The 16,807-nt window shown below is 43.2% G+C and overlaps 1 protein-coding gene across 1 annotated transcript in view; it reads right to left on the bottom strand.

The window, feature by feature from the left end:
• Positions 1-16,807, bottom strand: part of PTPRT (protein tyrosine phosphatase, receptor type, T) — a 734,792-nt gene that overhangs the window by 129,087 nt on the left and 588,898 nt on the right. The window contains exon 16 of the mRNA XM_012652055.1: positions 2,688-2,836. Within this exon, the coding sequence (XP_012507509.1) occupies positions 2,688-2,836 (149 nt within the window). The remainder of the gene's footprint in view (positions 1-2,687; positions 2,837-16,807) is intronic.

Genomic DNA, 16,807 nt, shown 5'->3' with positions numbered 1-16,807 from the left:
TACATATTTATGGAGTACACTTTGATGTTTCAATAGATGTAAATGTTTGAATATAATGGATTTAGCTTCTGTTCCAAACCTCTTATGCTCTTTCATTCTTTTTTTTATATAATTATTTTAATTGACACATAATAATTGCACATATTTACGGGGTACAGTGTGATGTTTTGATACATGTATTCAATGTCTAATAATCAAATCAGGATAATTAGCATATCTATCACCTCAAACATTTGTCATTTCTTTGTGTTGAGAACATTCAAAATACACTCTTCTAGCTATTTGAAAATATTCAATCAGTTGTTGTTAATTATAGTCATTCTACAGTGCTTATAACTTATTCCTCCTATCAAGCTGTAATTTGTATCAGAGGTTGGTTAACAGATACAAAATTAAAGCTAGGATGGTTCTTTCTTTTAAGAAAATATTAAACCTATTTCTTTGCCAACCCCTCCTCTGCCTCTCCTAGTCTATGTCAACATTTCTTTTTCCTGTGCCCTGGGGAATGTATGAATCCCACTGATTCACCTGGATTAAAAACGGAAAAGGACTGATGTCATGGTTAGGGAGATTGCAGATTTGCCCTGATCTCTAAGAGAAACAACGCTTAAATATTTGCTCATAAAATAATCAGTATATGCCTTTAGACTTTGTCTTTAAAAGCCATTACCAACCTTAAGAAGTGCTTAAACTTAGCATTGCCAATAATGGGCAAAGTGGTGTCAGGTGTCTGTTGATACTATGCAAAGGGAAGCACACAACATCATTTATGGAACATTTTTGCCAAAATATTTAACCTGAATGTAATCATGATGAAAAAGTGAGACAAATCTAGATTGTGGAACAGTCTGCAGGACGATTGCCCTAGACTTTTAAAAAATGTCAGTATCTTGAAAGAAGAAATAAAGTTGAGAGGGCTATTCTAGATGAAAGAAGATGAAGAGACATAAACATCACACACAGGAGCACCTTGATTGGATCCTGGATTAAAAAAAACAAAAAAGAGACGAACGATAAAGAATATTTTGGTGACTTTGAGGAAATTCGACTGTGGACTGGTATATTGGATATCATTGAATTGAGATTACATTTTATTGTTTATGTTGAAGAGCTGTCCTATTCTTAGAAAACACATGGAACATACTTCCAAATGGTTAAGAAAATTTTGAAAAAAATTGTGAGTATGTGTGTGTGTGAGTGTGTGTGTGGGGGGGGAGAGAGAGAGAACAAGTGCAAGTGCAAAAGTGCACACGTTGCAAAATGTTAACAATTGGTGAATGAAGGTAAAGGGTATATGAGTATTCATTTTTCTGTTTTCTCAACTTTTTTTGTAGGTTCAAACTGATCTCTCGTCCCCAGAGATAGCATGTCAGTATTTGTAAACAGCTATTGCCTCTGTCAAAGTTCTGTATTCTAAACCTACATTCTAAACCTGGGTGCCTATAAGGACTCTCTGAATGACTTTTACAAAATCTATATCCTTCAGTCCTGCCCTGCCACTCATCCCCCAGATTTTGATTCAGAAGGTAAGGTGTGGGACCCAGGTTTGTCAATTTCGAAAACCTCCCCAGGTGGGTTCTGTGCTGCAGTTAAGCTTAGGGATTATGGGTGTGAATTACTCTCAGATCCTGGGTCATGAGGAACAAACTGTGTGGCTCTGGGAAGGCCAGCCAAACACACTTAGCCTTGGGTACCCCTATAAAATGGGAGCAATAATATTAAGTATCTTACAGGACTATGGTGAGGATGAAATGAGAATATTTATTTCCTTTCTTCCATCATCCTCTCATAAACCCCATCATCCCCAAAGTGGTTTTTACAAAATGTGGTTTCTTCCATTTGCAATTTACATGGTAAATGGAAGACATCCATCTATGCTCAGATCTTTTTAGATTTCCTACATTACCCAATTGGGGGCAGAGGCTGGAGAATCTAGACTATGAACTGGCTTACAGCAGACTAGAAAGAGAAGAACAGAAGCCAGCTCTCTTGAGTCTGAGCCCCAAGGGAGCCCTGAATGTTGCCAGTCTTGGGGTTCTCCTTTGGATAAGGATTAACCCTTAAATCTTATTAGCTTGGGCTTATTTATAAACTCTGCATGAGGACTCAGGTGGTCTTGACTAAAGCCTCTTGGAGTGTGGGCTGTGGCAGAGAACAGGCCACAGCTTGGGAGGCAACGGCTTCCAGCCTGGATGTGTAACTTATCAGCCGTGGGACTTTGGAGATGTTGCCTCTCTGACCCTTCATTTTCTAAGCACTGGAAATGAAAACCATACTAATGCATGAATCATCTGCCTCACCTGGTGTATGTGAAACATAGTTTCGAAAATTTTAAGTCACTCAATTAGTGTGGCATATTTTTCTCTTTAAGGGCATAGCCATCTTCCTCCTCCTCCTTCTTTTTTTCTACTGTTATTTTTAACCTGCCTCTATTTATGTCCACAAACATTTAGGATGACTTGCTCTCATTTCCATCTGATTTGGGGTAGATTCTTAAATACTCCTTTTCACCTTTGGACACGCTGCCCAAAGTCTTTGCCAAAGAGAACCTTCGCCCTGGACCATCTCAGGGAAGCATCCAGAAGTCAAGCCCTGCAGCATCTGACCACTGTAAGGGGTACACAGAGGAAGTGCTGGCGCCGATTTGGACCACATATGTCCCCTGCCCCTTAGTTGACTCAACTTACTGAATCCGTTAACGTCTTGAGAACTAGAAGAGAAGCCTTCGTCGTTGCGGCTGGCGCTGAGCTTGGTGGTGGGTTTGTCGGTCGAGGCCACTGGCCCCATCTCCCTCTGGGCTCCACTCTGTGTCTCCTTTTGCTTCTTGGCCAGCTTCCTTTGGGACATGTGCAAGGGGAAAAGCCACAGTCAGATGATGACAGTCACATTAAAGTATTGGGACGATGGATTTCTCTCCTTCCCCACCCCTCACCCTCCACCCCTAAGCCTGGCTCATTCTCCAGAAACAGAGTCAAGGCAGGCCCTCCAGGGTCAAGGTGGAATAAGCGCAAGTCCTCCTGAAACCATTCATGGGTTCCATTTACTTAGAAATATGAGCTTTATGCTGCCCTCTCCCCAACAATGGGCGTGTTCTGTATTTGAGCTTAAAGGGCTGAAAAAGTACACAGAGGCCCAGGCTCATAGAAGTAGGACAGGGCTTAGATCTTTGCATGGTTTTAACCCACTGGAGGTTAAAACCATCAACTTCGTATCAGGCAGACCTGGGTTCATAGCCTACCTCTGCTGCCTGCCAGCTAGCTGCATGACCTGGGCAAGTTCCTTTAAGTCCTGAACTCTTCTTCTGTATACTGTGGCAAGCAATAGGACAAGCCTTATAGAGTTGTGAGGATTAAATGAGCTAATGCATAGAATACACAGAGCACAGTGCCTGGAGAGTGAACATCCAACACATGGCAGTTGCTATTCTTGTTTTTATATTCTTGCCAACTGATCCGACTATATTCCAGTGTTGGAGCCCCCAACAGCCCCACTGTGAAATCCCATCTCTCCCTGAATTCTATAAAGTGCTGGAGACTTTAATACCTCATCAGGGATCTGAAAGGTTAAAAAGTTCCTGTTTTAAGGATTTGAAATCTACTTCTCCTAAATTTTAACTGATAGGTCTTAGATATATTATTAGAGACATAAAAATATGACTAAGCCCTCTTACATGTAACACTTATTCAAATAGTTCTAAAAAGTCAGCATGGTTCCTCTGAGTTTTCCCAATATATATACATCTAAATATAGTTATTATGTTCCTATCACATGAAAGGCAATGGGTTAAACATTAAATATCTGGAGAGTAAATTTCTCCAGGTCTCTTGCTCCATCCTTCACAAAATTTGGCTTCACATTTAATCTTAGTCATTCCTATCTCAACACAGAAAGAACAGATGTCTCAGAGAGGTCAAATTCAGTGCACTATAGGGAATAACTTTCCAAAGTTGAGCCCACCTGATCGTGAAATAGGCAGTTTCAAGTTTTCATTATCTCCCTGCCAGAGGAATTATTAAAGGAAAGAATAAACCCAGATTTAGAAGTGTTTTAGAGGAGTTCATCTAGGACTAATAACAGTATGATAGTATCTTCTTTAAAACATGGGTTTCATGAAATAGGTTTAGACGGCACAGAAGAATGACAGATGCACACTCAAATGAGGATAATTTGAGGAAAGTTTATTTATAAAAGGACTATTGACAAAGGTGAGAAGGGTGCAGGGGACTCAAGATATAATACAGCAATAGGAGAGCTGTAGACCACCTGGGGGTCCAGAGGTGACAAATAGAAGAAGCAGTAACCAGACCCCAAAAGGAGAGAGTTGTGAAGACAAGGAAACCTAGACAGAAGCAGTGGCTTTCTCTGGAGGGGCCCAACCCATCCCGGACAACCTCACAGGGAGAAAACCAGAGGAAGCCATGCCCTGACTACCCCTCCTCCCTTCCCCTGACCTCCTGCAGTGGCTCTCATTAGCTAAACCCCAGGAAAAGCCACAGGTGGCCAGGGGTCCCTTTGATAGAGGCCATAGAGAGCACACTCTGCAGGCACAGAGCACAGGGAGAAAGGGGGAGAGAGAATCTGGCTCCGGGAATCCAGACCAAGGAGAGAAAGATTTTTATATCCCTTATTTTGGCCATCATTAGAAGACACATGGAGCCTAAAATGAAATTCTCCATTTATTTATTTATTTATTTTAGATTGGCCTGGGGCAAGAAGGGCACTCAGCAACAGGAATGCATCTTTCAGTTGTAACACCGTGGCCACAGGCGTGCTGCTCTACTCTTGGAACTGTTCCGGGCAGACAGAAAAGCAACAAGAAATGAAGCATTGGATCAGCCGGGCCCTTTCTCAGCACCAACAGGCAATTAGACGGGGAGAGCGGGAACGCCAACGAAAGAAAAATGAGTAATTCTGCGGCTGATGACATTTCAAAATTTTATTCTTCATTTATTATCAAAAAGGAGTGTGTTTAAAAATGTATATGTGACCTTCTTAATCATAAATTTGAAAAGATGTATGGCAGATCCTTTGCCTCTGTCTGAGCTTGGCTCACATTGCCCCAGCAGGAAATAAAAAGAAATCTGATGAGAGAGTTAACTTTAAGACTATAAATGAGTATGTATTGCAGGCTTTGATATTTCCTTGGGGGCAGATCTCCCAACCAATCTCCTTCCATTCAGGGTAAAATAATATGGAGAGCGTTGTCTTAGGCACAAGTCACTGGTTTCCAAAGGAATAATAATAATAAAAAAGGCCTTGCTGCTTTTATGAAAAATGGCATTTTGTAGACATGTTTGGGTAGTTCTGAACACCTGTATTAAAAAACTGAAAAACTGAGTCTCTCCAAAACATACAGATATTTAAAAGCTGGAAAGCTAACTTAGTTGTAAAAAGTCAGATATACAACACCCTTAGTGCCTAGCTCATGGCTGACACTTAGTACCTGCTCATGGTAGAATGATGCCATATGATAATTTGAAAACGTACAGACAGATGTTCTGGCAATAGGTAAACACAGCTGCAAGAAGGAAATGAATGGGGTGTATGTAGAAGGAAACAAAGCACAAAATCACAGTTTGGGGACTTAACTCTCTATTCTTTCAAAATTCAAGATTTAAGTTCTTTTAAAACCCTCCCAGTAACAGAGGAAAATTTGATATTCATTCCCATAACCAAAGAGTTTCATTAGTCATTCTTTTAAAAATCTTTTCTCCGGAGAGGGGAAAATCCAAACCTGTGAATAGGGCACACTAGATCCTCAAACTGTGGTCCAGGCTTCAGCTCAGCTGTATCCTCTACACACACCTCCTTTTAGAAAACATCAACTACCTCCCCTGCACCCTACACACATCATTCCTCAGTACTCTATGTTCCTTAGTGTGTCCTCATTCTTTTCCACTGGTCACCTCCTTTTTATCCTCCAAGGCTCAATTGTCATTCAAATGTCACATCTCCTTGGAGGTTTCTCCCTGCCTCTGTAGACAGATTTACAGTTTTCTCCTCTTGGTTGTCTCATCTGGTGAACAAATATTTATTGATAAGAGTACATGCATCAGTCTCTGCTAGATGTAAGAAGACCATATCTTCTTGACCTTGACCCTCATGCAATGCAGAGAATAATGGCAAAGACAGGCATTAAACAGAGAAATGCAGAAATAAGGATAAAATCGCAAAGATGATGAATGCCAAGAAGAAACACCAGGTGCTATGAGAGAGCTCATACCTGCTCTGAGCCCTGGCAGGAGATCAGGGGAGGTTTTGGTGCTATGTCAGCTAAGTGCTTATCTAGTAAAATTGCAGTCATTCAACTCTCTCACCCACTAGGACAAGAACCTCTTGGGAGAAGGGCTTTTTGACTTCTTGTACCTACTCCAATTTCTTGCTGAGTGTCTGGCACATAGCCACAGTTCAACAAATTTGTTGCACAAATTTATATTTTAAAAGTCTATGATTTGAAGTATAGAAAAGATGGTCATCCTACTCTGAACACAAATTATAACCACTTTAAAAGGAGATACATGCAAAGAAAGAGAAGGGAAAACCTGTATGAAATTAGTTTGCGACCTGGAATGTTTGTATCTAGGAATATTTTTGGTTTAATAACTTAGCAATTCCTTCTTGGAATGTTTGCAGAATTAATGGAGTATTCACAGAAGTCAGAGATATTTTTTCCTCCAGAGCCCACAGAATATCCACAGCTGTAGAATATCTTTTTAAACTTATAAAAAATAGTCACATGACTCATGGGATGGTCATATAATTCATGGAATCCTCAGAGCCTTCAAGACTCCAGAACTTACGACTTTCTGAACTTGGAAATTTTTTCTCTAGTTGTTCTAAGATTCTTGACAATTGGGTCACACAATTTCGCCAGCAGGGGGTACCAAAAGCTGGTAAAAAGAGAGCATGCATAATAAGCCTGTTTATTCCTCTTCAGGGACATTTCCGGAGCTGAAGGATGCTTTAAGACACGGCAATCCGAAGTTTACCGCTCCTGACAGGTGAGAATGATGTGACGTGGCCACAGCTCTCGGCATTTTTCGCTCTAACGGATCACTCTGAGGTGGCTCCGACCTTTGCTTGTTAGCAGAGTGAGGGGTAGGCAGCAGGGATGTGCCCATGATGGGCTGTGAGTCCTGTGATGTATTCTGAGCACCGTTCTTTACAAGGGATACTGGCAGGTGGAACAGCTCATGGGAGAAGAATGAAGAGCTGTTAAAGGTGCCGAAATCATGCTACAAGAGGAAGAGTGTGTGGAGTGTACGGGGATATTTCTCATCGACAGAGAATACAAAGAAATGGTCTCTTCACGCACCTGACAGCTGGGTCTGTGTGGCCCCAGGGGGTAAAATTAGGACCAGGTGGACTTGACATAAGGAAGAAATTTCTAGCAAAGTAGAATGGCTTGGGTCTCTTTTAGAAGCGTCCGATGTTTGAATCGCCCTTCCCAGTTTGTCTTCTTTGGCAACCTTCTCTTCACCTTTTAGGGCCCTACTGCAACATCCCCTACTCTTATAAATCTTTGCCTCCTTCCTGAAGTTAGTAGTTTCCTCCTCTTTGCTCATTAATTTGTTGGACGAATGGTTAATGAGCACCTACTTTGTACCAGTGCTATTAGATGGAAGGAGACGATGATGTGAAAAGCCAGACATGAGTCCTAATCCGTTTAGGCTTTTGTAAGTATTGAGCCCCTCATCGTCGGAGGAGTTCAAGTAGAGACTGGGAAACCAGTTAGAAAAGAGGCAGTAGAGGATTCTAGCATCTTGGCTCTGCAAACCCCTTGAATCTGTTCTCGGCTAGGAACAGGAGGACCCAGCCAATTGGGGGGGTTCTTGGGGGTTCCACCTAGAGTTTTTCCCTGAATGTGAAGAGCCATGCCCACTTTCCTAGGGAGACATTGGTCAGACACTGTTCTCTTCCCCACAGGGCTCTTTCCCTGGCCCATCCTCCATTGGCATCTCTGGACAGACTTTCCTGGGAAACCACAAAGATTAGAGCCCTGGAACCAGAGAGGTATCTCAACCATAGGAGGTGGACCAAAAGACCACATGACTGAGGCCCTGCTCCTATTAAAAGCTGGCATTGTACTCTTTGAAGCCGGGATACTCTGTGCTGACATGGCTGGACCTCAAACTGGAGTTACACATCGTAACTGGAAGGGACCTGCACCATCCTCTCATTTTAAAAAAAGAAACTGAGGCCTGGACAGAGGAGGCGCTTAGCTAGTGCACACAGCAAGGGGTGGAAGCCACAGGGCATAAACCCTGCTTTCTGCCTGCCAGCTCAGGACACCTGTTTCAACATTCCTCCACCTTTCTTCTAGGGATGAGATTTGAAGTGCAAAATTCAGTCCGTGGTACACATGACTCTGGTCTCCTACACATACAGCAGAACCTTATTTCTCTAAACCCCACTAACTCAGAATTACTGTAACTGAGGCAGAGGCTGGGCTCTATCACATAATAATTAATAATATAAATGAGGATATGGATGTGTGCAGGATTTAAAGGAGAACACGCTGCTTTCCCCTACATCAGGAGGCAGGACGGCATAGCAGTTAACGCACTGGCTTTGGTGCCAGACAGCCTGGCATCAAAACCTGGCTCCATGTCAGACTAGCTGTGTGAGCTCTTGCAAGTTACTCATCCCTCCACATGTCAGTTTCCTCCCGTCTGCAAAACACAGGTTACAGCAGTACTTCCCTGTAAGATGGCGGTGAGGATTAAATGGTAGGTGGGTAGCAAAGCATTTTACCCATCACATGCACACAGTAAGCACTCAATAAATGCTCTCTGGTATGATCATCTTTTAAATACAGGAAGCAGCCGTGTTAGTTTAAATGACCTCGTTATTTATTAAATATGAATCCTTTAAAGCAGATGCCCTGAAGAATGCCTTTTTTTCTAAAAACATCCATTGATGTATTCTAGAGTCACGCTTCTCAACCTTGGCTGCACAAATCATTTGGGGACCTTTAAAAATTACTGATGAGATTCTAATTTAATTGCTCCGGGGTGCAGCTTGGGCATCTGGGTTTTTAGAAGCTTCCCGGGTGATTAGAATGTGCCACCAAGCTTGTGCACCACCGATGTAGAACAGCGCTTCTCCAAGTGTAGTCACCGGACCGGCAGCATCAGCTTCACCTGGGAACGTATTAGCAATGCAATTTCACCAGCCCCACCTCTGACCTACTGAATCAGAAACTCCAGGTGATTAATAAGCCCCCTAGGCAATTATACCTCACGCCAAAGTTTGAGAATCACTGAAGTGGGCCCACTCTTCAGCTGGTCTGAATTAGCGAAGAGTCCCTATCATGTTTCATTCGTGAAAATGGAAGGCCAGGAGGTAGGAGACCCAGGTGCTGGTCCAGATCTCCAAATATCTCACTGAGTTGCCATGAGTATTCCCTTTCCCTTCTCTAGGTATTGATTTTACTCTGGGAGAAAGCTGGCATCTGAGAACCACGGCAAGAACTGATGCTTTCAAAACAATTGTTTTGGAATGAATTGTGTTCCGCTCACCCATCCCCTGCCTGCAGAAGATTTGTTAAAATCCTAATCCCTGTGAATGTAACCTTATTTGGAAATAGGATCTTTGCAGATGCAATCAAGTTAAGATGAGGTCAGTAGGGTGGCCCTGATTCCAATATGATTGGTGTCCCTGTAAGAAGAGGGAAATTTGGACAGAGATGCACAGGAAGAAGACCACGTGACAGCAAAGGCAGAGATCGGAGTGGTGCAGCCGCAAGCCAAGGAGCACCAAGAATTGGCAGCCTCCACCCGGCGAAAGGAAGAGGCAAGGAAGGATTCTTCTCAGGGCTCAGAGAGAGCATGGCCCTTCCAACAGCTGGATTTTGGACTGCTATAGCCTCCAGAACTGTGACAGAACAAATTTAGGTTGTTTTAAGTCACCTGGTTTGTGGTACTTTGTTACAGCAGCCCGAGGAAACTAATAAAATGACCATAAAACAATAAGTCCTAAATTAATTTCACTTATTTAATAAACATTTATATAGTACTTATTCCATGCCAGGCATTATTCAAGGCTTTTAAAAATACAGTGTATTAAGTTCTCTCTTAATAACTCCATGAGGTCAGTAGTAGTATTATCACCATTTTACAGACGAAAGAGTGAGGCAGAGAGAGTTGAAATAACTCATGGAAAGTCACCCAGGCTTTCAGAGGCGGAGCTGGGATTCAAACCACAGCAGTCAGGCTTCTGAATGTACTCTGAAGTTCCTCGTCATGTCTTGCTCACTACAACATCTCTCCCCTTGTCCCGAGGCCTTCTCAGCTGGTTCCCTTCCTCCCCAGGCAGACACACATGCACACACATGCATAGACACCTGCAGCCAGCAAGCTCACCTTCACACCCACCCACATCCTTCAGGCAACAGGCATCCTGTCTGCTCATTGCCTCTGTTGGGTACCAGTTTTGGGCCATAGCTGGTGGGCCCTTCTGCTCCTGTACCCATCATGCTAGCCTGGGGCTTCTCCGTGCATCTCCCATGATGGCAAAGTTACAGAAGCAGCAGCAGCAGCAGATCTCGTCACAGTTTGAAGGGCCCAAGGAACTTGATATTTCCCCTCCATCCCTCTGCTGTCTAGCTCCCCATGTCTGTGCCTCTACCTGTCTCCCTCTGCTTCTTTCTTCTGCCTGTGACGGCCTCCCTCTCTCTCTCTCTGTCTGTCCTGGATGGGCTCTCCTACCAATCTCACTCTTTTCATTAAGTCAGACCCTGTTGGACCATTCTCTGGAGCTAGCAGGAAACCGTAGCAACAGAAGGCCTAAGACAGATGTGAGGCCCTCTTCCTATGGGGCACATGGCCACACTGCCCCTTGGACCCTGAGGCAGAGCATAGTGGGGACAGCATGGACTTTGGAGCCAGAGTGCCTGGGTTCAAATCCCAGTTCCACCATGGATTAGCTGTATAGTGTTGGGCAATTACTCAACCTCTCTGTAACTCAGTTTCCTCATCTGTCAAATAGGTATAATTATAGGGAATTCTCTTAACAATGCTTTGAGGTATTGACTTATAAATGTGACAGTACTTACGTAGGATCTGTCACTTACCAAATAAACTCCACGTAAGTGTTTGTTAAGTAACAGGCAACGAGAAGGGAATAAACGCCTCAAAGCAGAGTGTGGGCAGAATCCACAGTTTGGATAGTGGGAGCTTCCCTGAATGCTCTAGGCCACCGTGCTCCAAGGCCCTGGGATGGGCAGATTAGCCCCTCTGGTCTTGGTGCTGTGGAAATATCATGGCCTTGGGCTCTGAACTGACTTGGTTCTAGCCACCACGTGATCACGACCAAGTCTCCCTCTCTGTGGGACCATAAGACTCAGTTTCCTCATCTGTGGAATGGGATTTGATGTACGCTAGTTCACAGAGTCGCTGTGATCATGAGAATGCTAAATGATGATATTTCCCTAGCACGGTCCGTGGCGTATAAACGTACTCAACAAATGCTAGCTCCTTTTCCCCTTTCTTCATCTTAGCAATTGGCATGGCTTTGTCCGTGCTTTAGTTTTTACTTTAATTCTGCATTCGATTTGCTTCCTGAGGTGAGTACTCCAAGGAACCGAGGTGACCACTTTTCTCCCTGCAGACCCCCTTGCACCAATACCCTGCTCATACGACCACAGCCAAACCAGACAGACAGGTGCTCTTCTCCCAGTTATGATTTGACCCTCAGTTTCTGGTGTTTGAGGTTATTACAAGTTATAGAATCTTGGATTCTCTGAACTGGAAAGGCCCTTGGGGTCCTCCAAGTCATTTTCCCACCATAGCTAGGAAACCCCTTGCAATAGCCCCGGGCAGTGGATCTCTGGCCACTGACCACCCAACTTTAGTGACAGGATCTCACCACCTCTGCGGGCAGCCCCTTCCCTCTGAGCAGAGGCTGAGCTGAATTCTGCCTCCTGAAAGGCCCTTTTCAATGCCGTCCTCAGTCTGTCTGCTGTATCCCCACAAAGCCTGTATGTGGGTAGGTGGCTGACCATGAATCCTTCAAGACGTATCCCAAGAAGCCTCTTCCAAGCAGTCCCCCGGGTTGCTGATGCTCTATGGCTGTTCCCTTCCTAGCTCAGTGAACCTCCTTCTCCATTCCACAGCCACATGCCCAAATCTCTTCTCAGATCTCAAACCAGGACTCCCATGGTCTCCCTCTCACAAGCCCACAGCCGCCTCCTCTCCCCCTACCCCACCTTGGACCTTCAGTTCCCATCCAGAAACACCTCCCACCTGCTGACGGACAGCCCACAGGGCTATTGCCCCTGCTAGACCATAACCACAAGGGCAGGGACCATGGTGGCCTTGTTCACCACCAATTCCCCAGGGCCTTACATGGTTTTTACAACAAGCAGGTACTCAGCAAACACTTCTTGAATTAATGCATTAACAGTGAATCAAAAATCCTTCAAGTTCCATCCCAAGTGTTGCTTCTTCCAGGAAACCTTTCCTGACCTCTCCGGGACAGGGCACATCTGACTTCTGTTTTGTGTCCTAGTCGTTTGCCTGCCTGCTCTCATCATGCTTCGTTATCATCAATGTACTTTGTAGACGTTTGTTCATGTTTGCATTTCCTCTAGCACCTGGTTCAGCACTTGGCACACTGTTGTAAAAGCTTTAAACATGCTTAATGAATGAATGCATGAATGCATGAAAGAGAGACAATTTCAATTCCTTTTTTGTTGCTCTGTCCCAAGTTTTAGCTTCCTTAACTTATACCTGACTCTTTTCATCTCTTCCTGCACAAAGCATCTGCACTTAAGCAGGTCCTACTTGCTATTCCACAAGCTGGCTTTCATCTGCAGATGGTGCATGGCCGTGATTCTCAAACTTGAGTGTGCATCAGAGTCATCTTTTTAAAACAGGGATGGCTGGGTTCCTTCCTCCGAGTTTCTGATTTGGTAAGTCTGGGATAAGTCTAGAAAATTTGCACTTCCTACTTCCTAGGAGATGCTGGGCGCTCTATTTTGAGAACTGCTAGTCTGTGGAATGTCATCCCCTGCCCCTAGGGGGAGCTGTACCATTTATCTGCCGTCTTTTCTCCATCAGTCACCTCAAACCGTACTTGATCCCCGACTCCCCCTGACTCCTCCTAAAACTGTCAAAGGGTGTAAGATCATCTACCCTTTAATCCAGGATTCTCATTTTCCTGGGACTTTATCCTAAGGAAATAATAACAAAAAAGGAAATATACCTATATTATGAAGGTGACAATGGAAACACAGATTCCTCTATGCCAGGGTTTTGCAACCTCAGTAGTGTCAATATTTTGGGACAGATAATTCTTCTGTTTGGTGTGTTTTGGGGCGGCTGACCTGTGCAGTGCAGGATGTTCGGCAGCATCCTTGACTTCTACCCTCCAGATGCCAGTATCTCTGCTCACTCCCAGGTAGGACAATCAAAAACATCTCTAGATATTGCGAAATGTCCCAGGAGTGGTGGGGGAACAGAATTGCCTCTACCACTGGCATATTCATGTGAATGTAATAGTTTAACATAAGTGGATACTACCGTGTGCTTGGTACCTTGAAAACAGCTCTAATCTTCACAACAGTGCTACAAGGTTGTGATTATTTCTTTGGTTTTAGAGATGAGGAATCCGTGGCCTAGAAGGGTCAATCCTAAACTCATAAGACAGGTAAAGAGAACAGGTGAGATTTGAGCCCAGCTCTTTGCCTGCGAGCATGCTCTTCCCCTCACCCTGCTTGGCTGCTTCTCTTTAATAGCAAACCATCAGTTACAGCCTCATAAATGTCTAACAACAGGGAACTGGTTCTGTAAATTATAGTGTATCCCCTCGATGGAATATTATGCAGCTATTAAAATGATGGAGTGCCATTAAAAATGAAAACTATGTAACAACATAGAAAAATGCTAAGTGGATTACATTAAGTTAAAAAAAAAACCCTGGAAAATAAAACTGTGTCTATATTGTGATTACAACGATGAGGAAGTATATCTATGTGCAGATGGCTCATGTATTAGGTTGAAGATATTAAAGATAATTTTCCTTTCTTCTTTGATATCCATTATTGTTATCAGAGTGTCTTTGAATTCCTTATTTCTAAGCAATAGCAGGGTAATAATGAGATTCAAGTTGTTAAGTTTGCCATAGGTCCGGCTTCCAGGCGAATTAGCAGAATTAAAGCTTCTCTAAGTCCTGGGAATATGGCAATGGATTGACATACCCTTACCTCCCCGAAGCCCCCATTAGCACTGTTTCACGCCTGTTTCCAAGCCCAGGCCCCTCTCCTTGCACTGACTGGCTTCTCCTAAGCAGAGCAAGCCGGAAGCACAGAAGAAAATGACTCTGAAGGCATCAGTGTGGATCATTCCAGGACCCAGGGTTATCGGGAACTCACGGTCTTACAGTAGCAGATGTATCTGTCTGTCAAAGGGTACTGAGCAATGTACTGATCTCATGCATTATGCATCAAGAGTGGCCTGGCACCCTGGCCCAGGCGTGCAGGAGAAGTCTTGCAAAAGGAACATCTGATGAACTGATTGGAATGTCAAAGTGTCATTAAGGATAAATTAATGGATGTGTTACTTTGGCTGTAAGAGGCAGTGCCAGCAAGGCAACAGGCAGCCGGTGGGCTGTTCTCCAGCTCAAGACAGACGGCGTTTGCAATGGAGATTCATGGTCTTTATGCAACATGAGGTGCTTTGCAGGGAGAAGAATAAACAGAAATGCTCCAGCACTTAAGCGCCGTAAAATCGCAAGCATGAGATAAATTAATCAGTGTACACTAGGAAGGCGGCTGGTCTGTCTGCACTCCTGAGGAAAGCTAGAATGGATGGCACTGGGTTAGAGATGACGGGTCTCAACACCAGCCTCCTAAAGAAAGCAATTGAATTTAATGTGCAGTCATAAACTGCAGCTGATGGAAAGATAAGTCTGGTCTGTGTTTGTTTTTTCAGGGATACTATTTCTGTCTACTGCTTCAAGCTCTTTGTGTCTATGGGTCAAGTGTCTTAGAGGACTGGGGAGACCTGGGAACTGGTCCTGCTTATAATGCCATGAGAATTAGGGGGAGATGTTGTAGTTAACATAGGGAGCAACTCTTAAGGATGCCTGACTTCCCTTGTGCCATTCTCAAAAGAAAGTGGTCCATTCTCCTATGACGGGAGGCTCACTACCTCACATTCGACCTGTTTCATTGTTAAATAAGCACTGTTAGGAAGATTTTAGGCTCTGCTGGCATTTTCTTGTGTGATAGTTAAGATGTCAAGCCCTAGCCTCAGGGATAATCATCCAGGTATGTTTTTTAAATACATTTTTTTTTTCTGTATGTTTGCTATAGAAGAATTCGAATAAAATCCTCTCCAAGGCACAACTCTTTATATAAGACATTATAAAGTACGTGTTAAGAGATGAAAGTTTACTCAATAAAGTTAAAAGTGGGACTTAAAAGACCAGTTTAAAGAACAACAATTAAAAGCAACCCCTGCCCTATCCCCTTTTTAATCTTTGTCCTTTTTCTCCAATGCAGATTATAAATTTCATACAAATTGTAAAACAATGGATGATCTTACCTATGTTTTATTCCTGCCCCATTTATACAGTGAATGTATTTAAAGGAATGAAGTGGTTGTAACAGGTTTTTTAATTTGTTTTTTCCTACTGTAATTTGTAGCAATGCTTATAAACTTTCAGGTAAGGGCCACCTTTGGACCCTTTCATTGCATATTCTTCCTGAACTCACACCTGTAAAATGCCACTCTCTGGGGCAGAGGCTGTAGTTCCTATTGGTTTTGCTGTCATGTGAAATAAGTGGCCTCTTTCAGAAGCCTTGCCACACCTGCCTCCCAGTTCATGATAAGAACACAGCACTAGTAACTGGCATGCGTTTCTTTCTTCATATAGCTTGTGCCCCTGGTCAATTTGGTGAACCTTCATTTCCTTCAATTTAAAATGATATTTCCTCATCGGAGTGAGTCAAAGATTTCATGAGATACCTATGTGAAAGTACTTGGTAAAATCCAAAACAGGAGTAGACATAGTAATATAAATCATAAAATGTGATAATAATAATGACTACAATGTACTGAGCACCTATTATGTAGCAGATGTAGAATCAGATGTTGTACACGTATTATATTATCTTATGTTGTCCCGGCAAGTCCCCACAGCAACCCTCCAAATTTGGTATTACTGTCCCCAATTTACACATGAGAAAACAGAGGCTCAGAGAAATCAGGTTAGAATGTGACAAAGGCCAGGATTCAAACTCAAGTCCAGTCCGTGCAGCTACAATGCTGCTTCCAGGTATGGGCTATTGTTTTCTTCACCATTCAAGGCTAAGGCAAAAGCACTGTTTTATACCCTTAAGGAATAGGAGATGAGATTACAAAAGTATAATTTATTGAGCAAATTGCCCCCTGCCTAGACGGGTGGAAAACACATCACAGCAATACAGGCAATGTGTACACTTTGAATTAGCCACAGATCTCCTGGAAAAACCTTAGATCTCACACTTTCATGGTAGTTTTGCTGTGTAAAGCAAAGGATAAGCAAAAAGAATAGCATGAAATTCCATCTCAACCAGAACCGAGCTTATATTTTTCACCAAAAGTTCTTTTCTCATTGAGTGGATACCCAAATCATAACTGACATGGGGAAGGAAGAATAAAATAAAATAAAATGTAAAGACTTTCTTAGCTTTTCTCCGTTTCTATAAAAGTGCATCGGTGCCAAGCTGTTTCCTAAGACAAAACAAGCCTTCTTTCGTCTCGAGGCTCAATTTGGTTTACAGTCTTAATAAAACCATATTTTCACTTTTTATAAAAGTCAA

The sequence above is a fragment of the Propithecus coquereli genome, unplaced genomic scaffold (genome assembly GCF_000956105.1).
Source record: "Propithecus coquereli isolate 6110/MARCELLA unplaced genomic scaffold, Pcoq_1.0 Scaffold378, whole genome shotgun sequence".
Taxonomy (NCBI): domain Eukaryota; kingdom Metazoa; phylum Chordata; class Mammalia; order Primates; family Indriidae; genus Propithecus; species Propithecus coquereli.
Note: the sequence above shows the minus strand (reverse complement) of the source record. Positions and strands in the feature narration are given on the sequence as shown.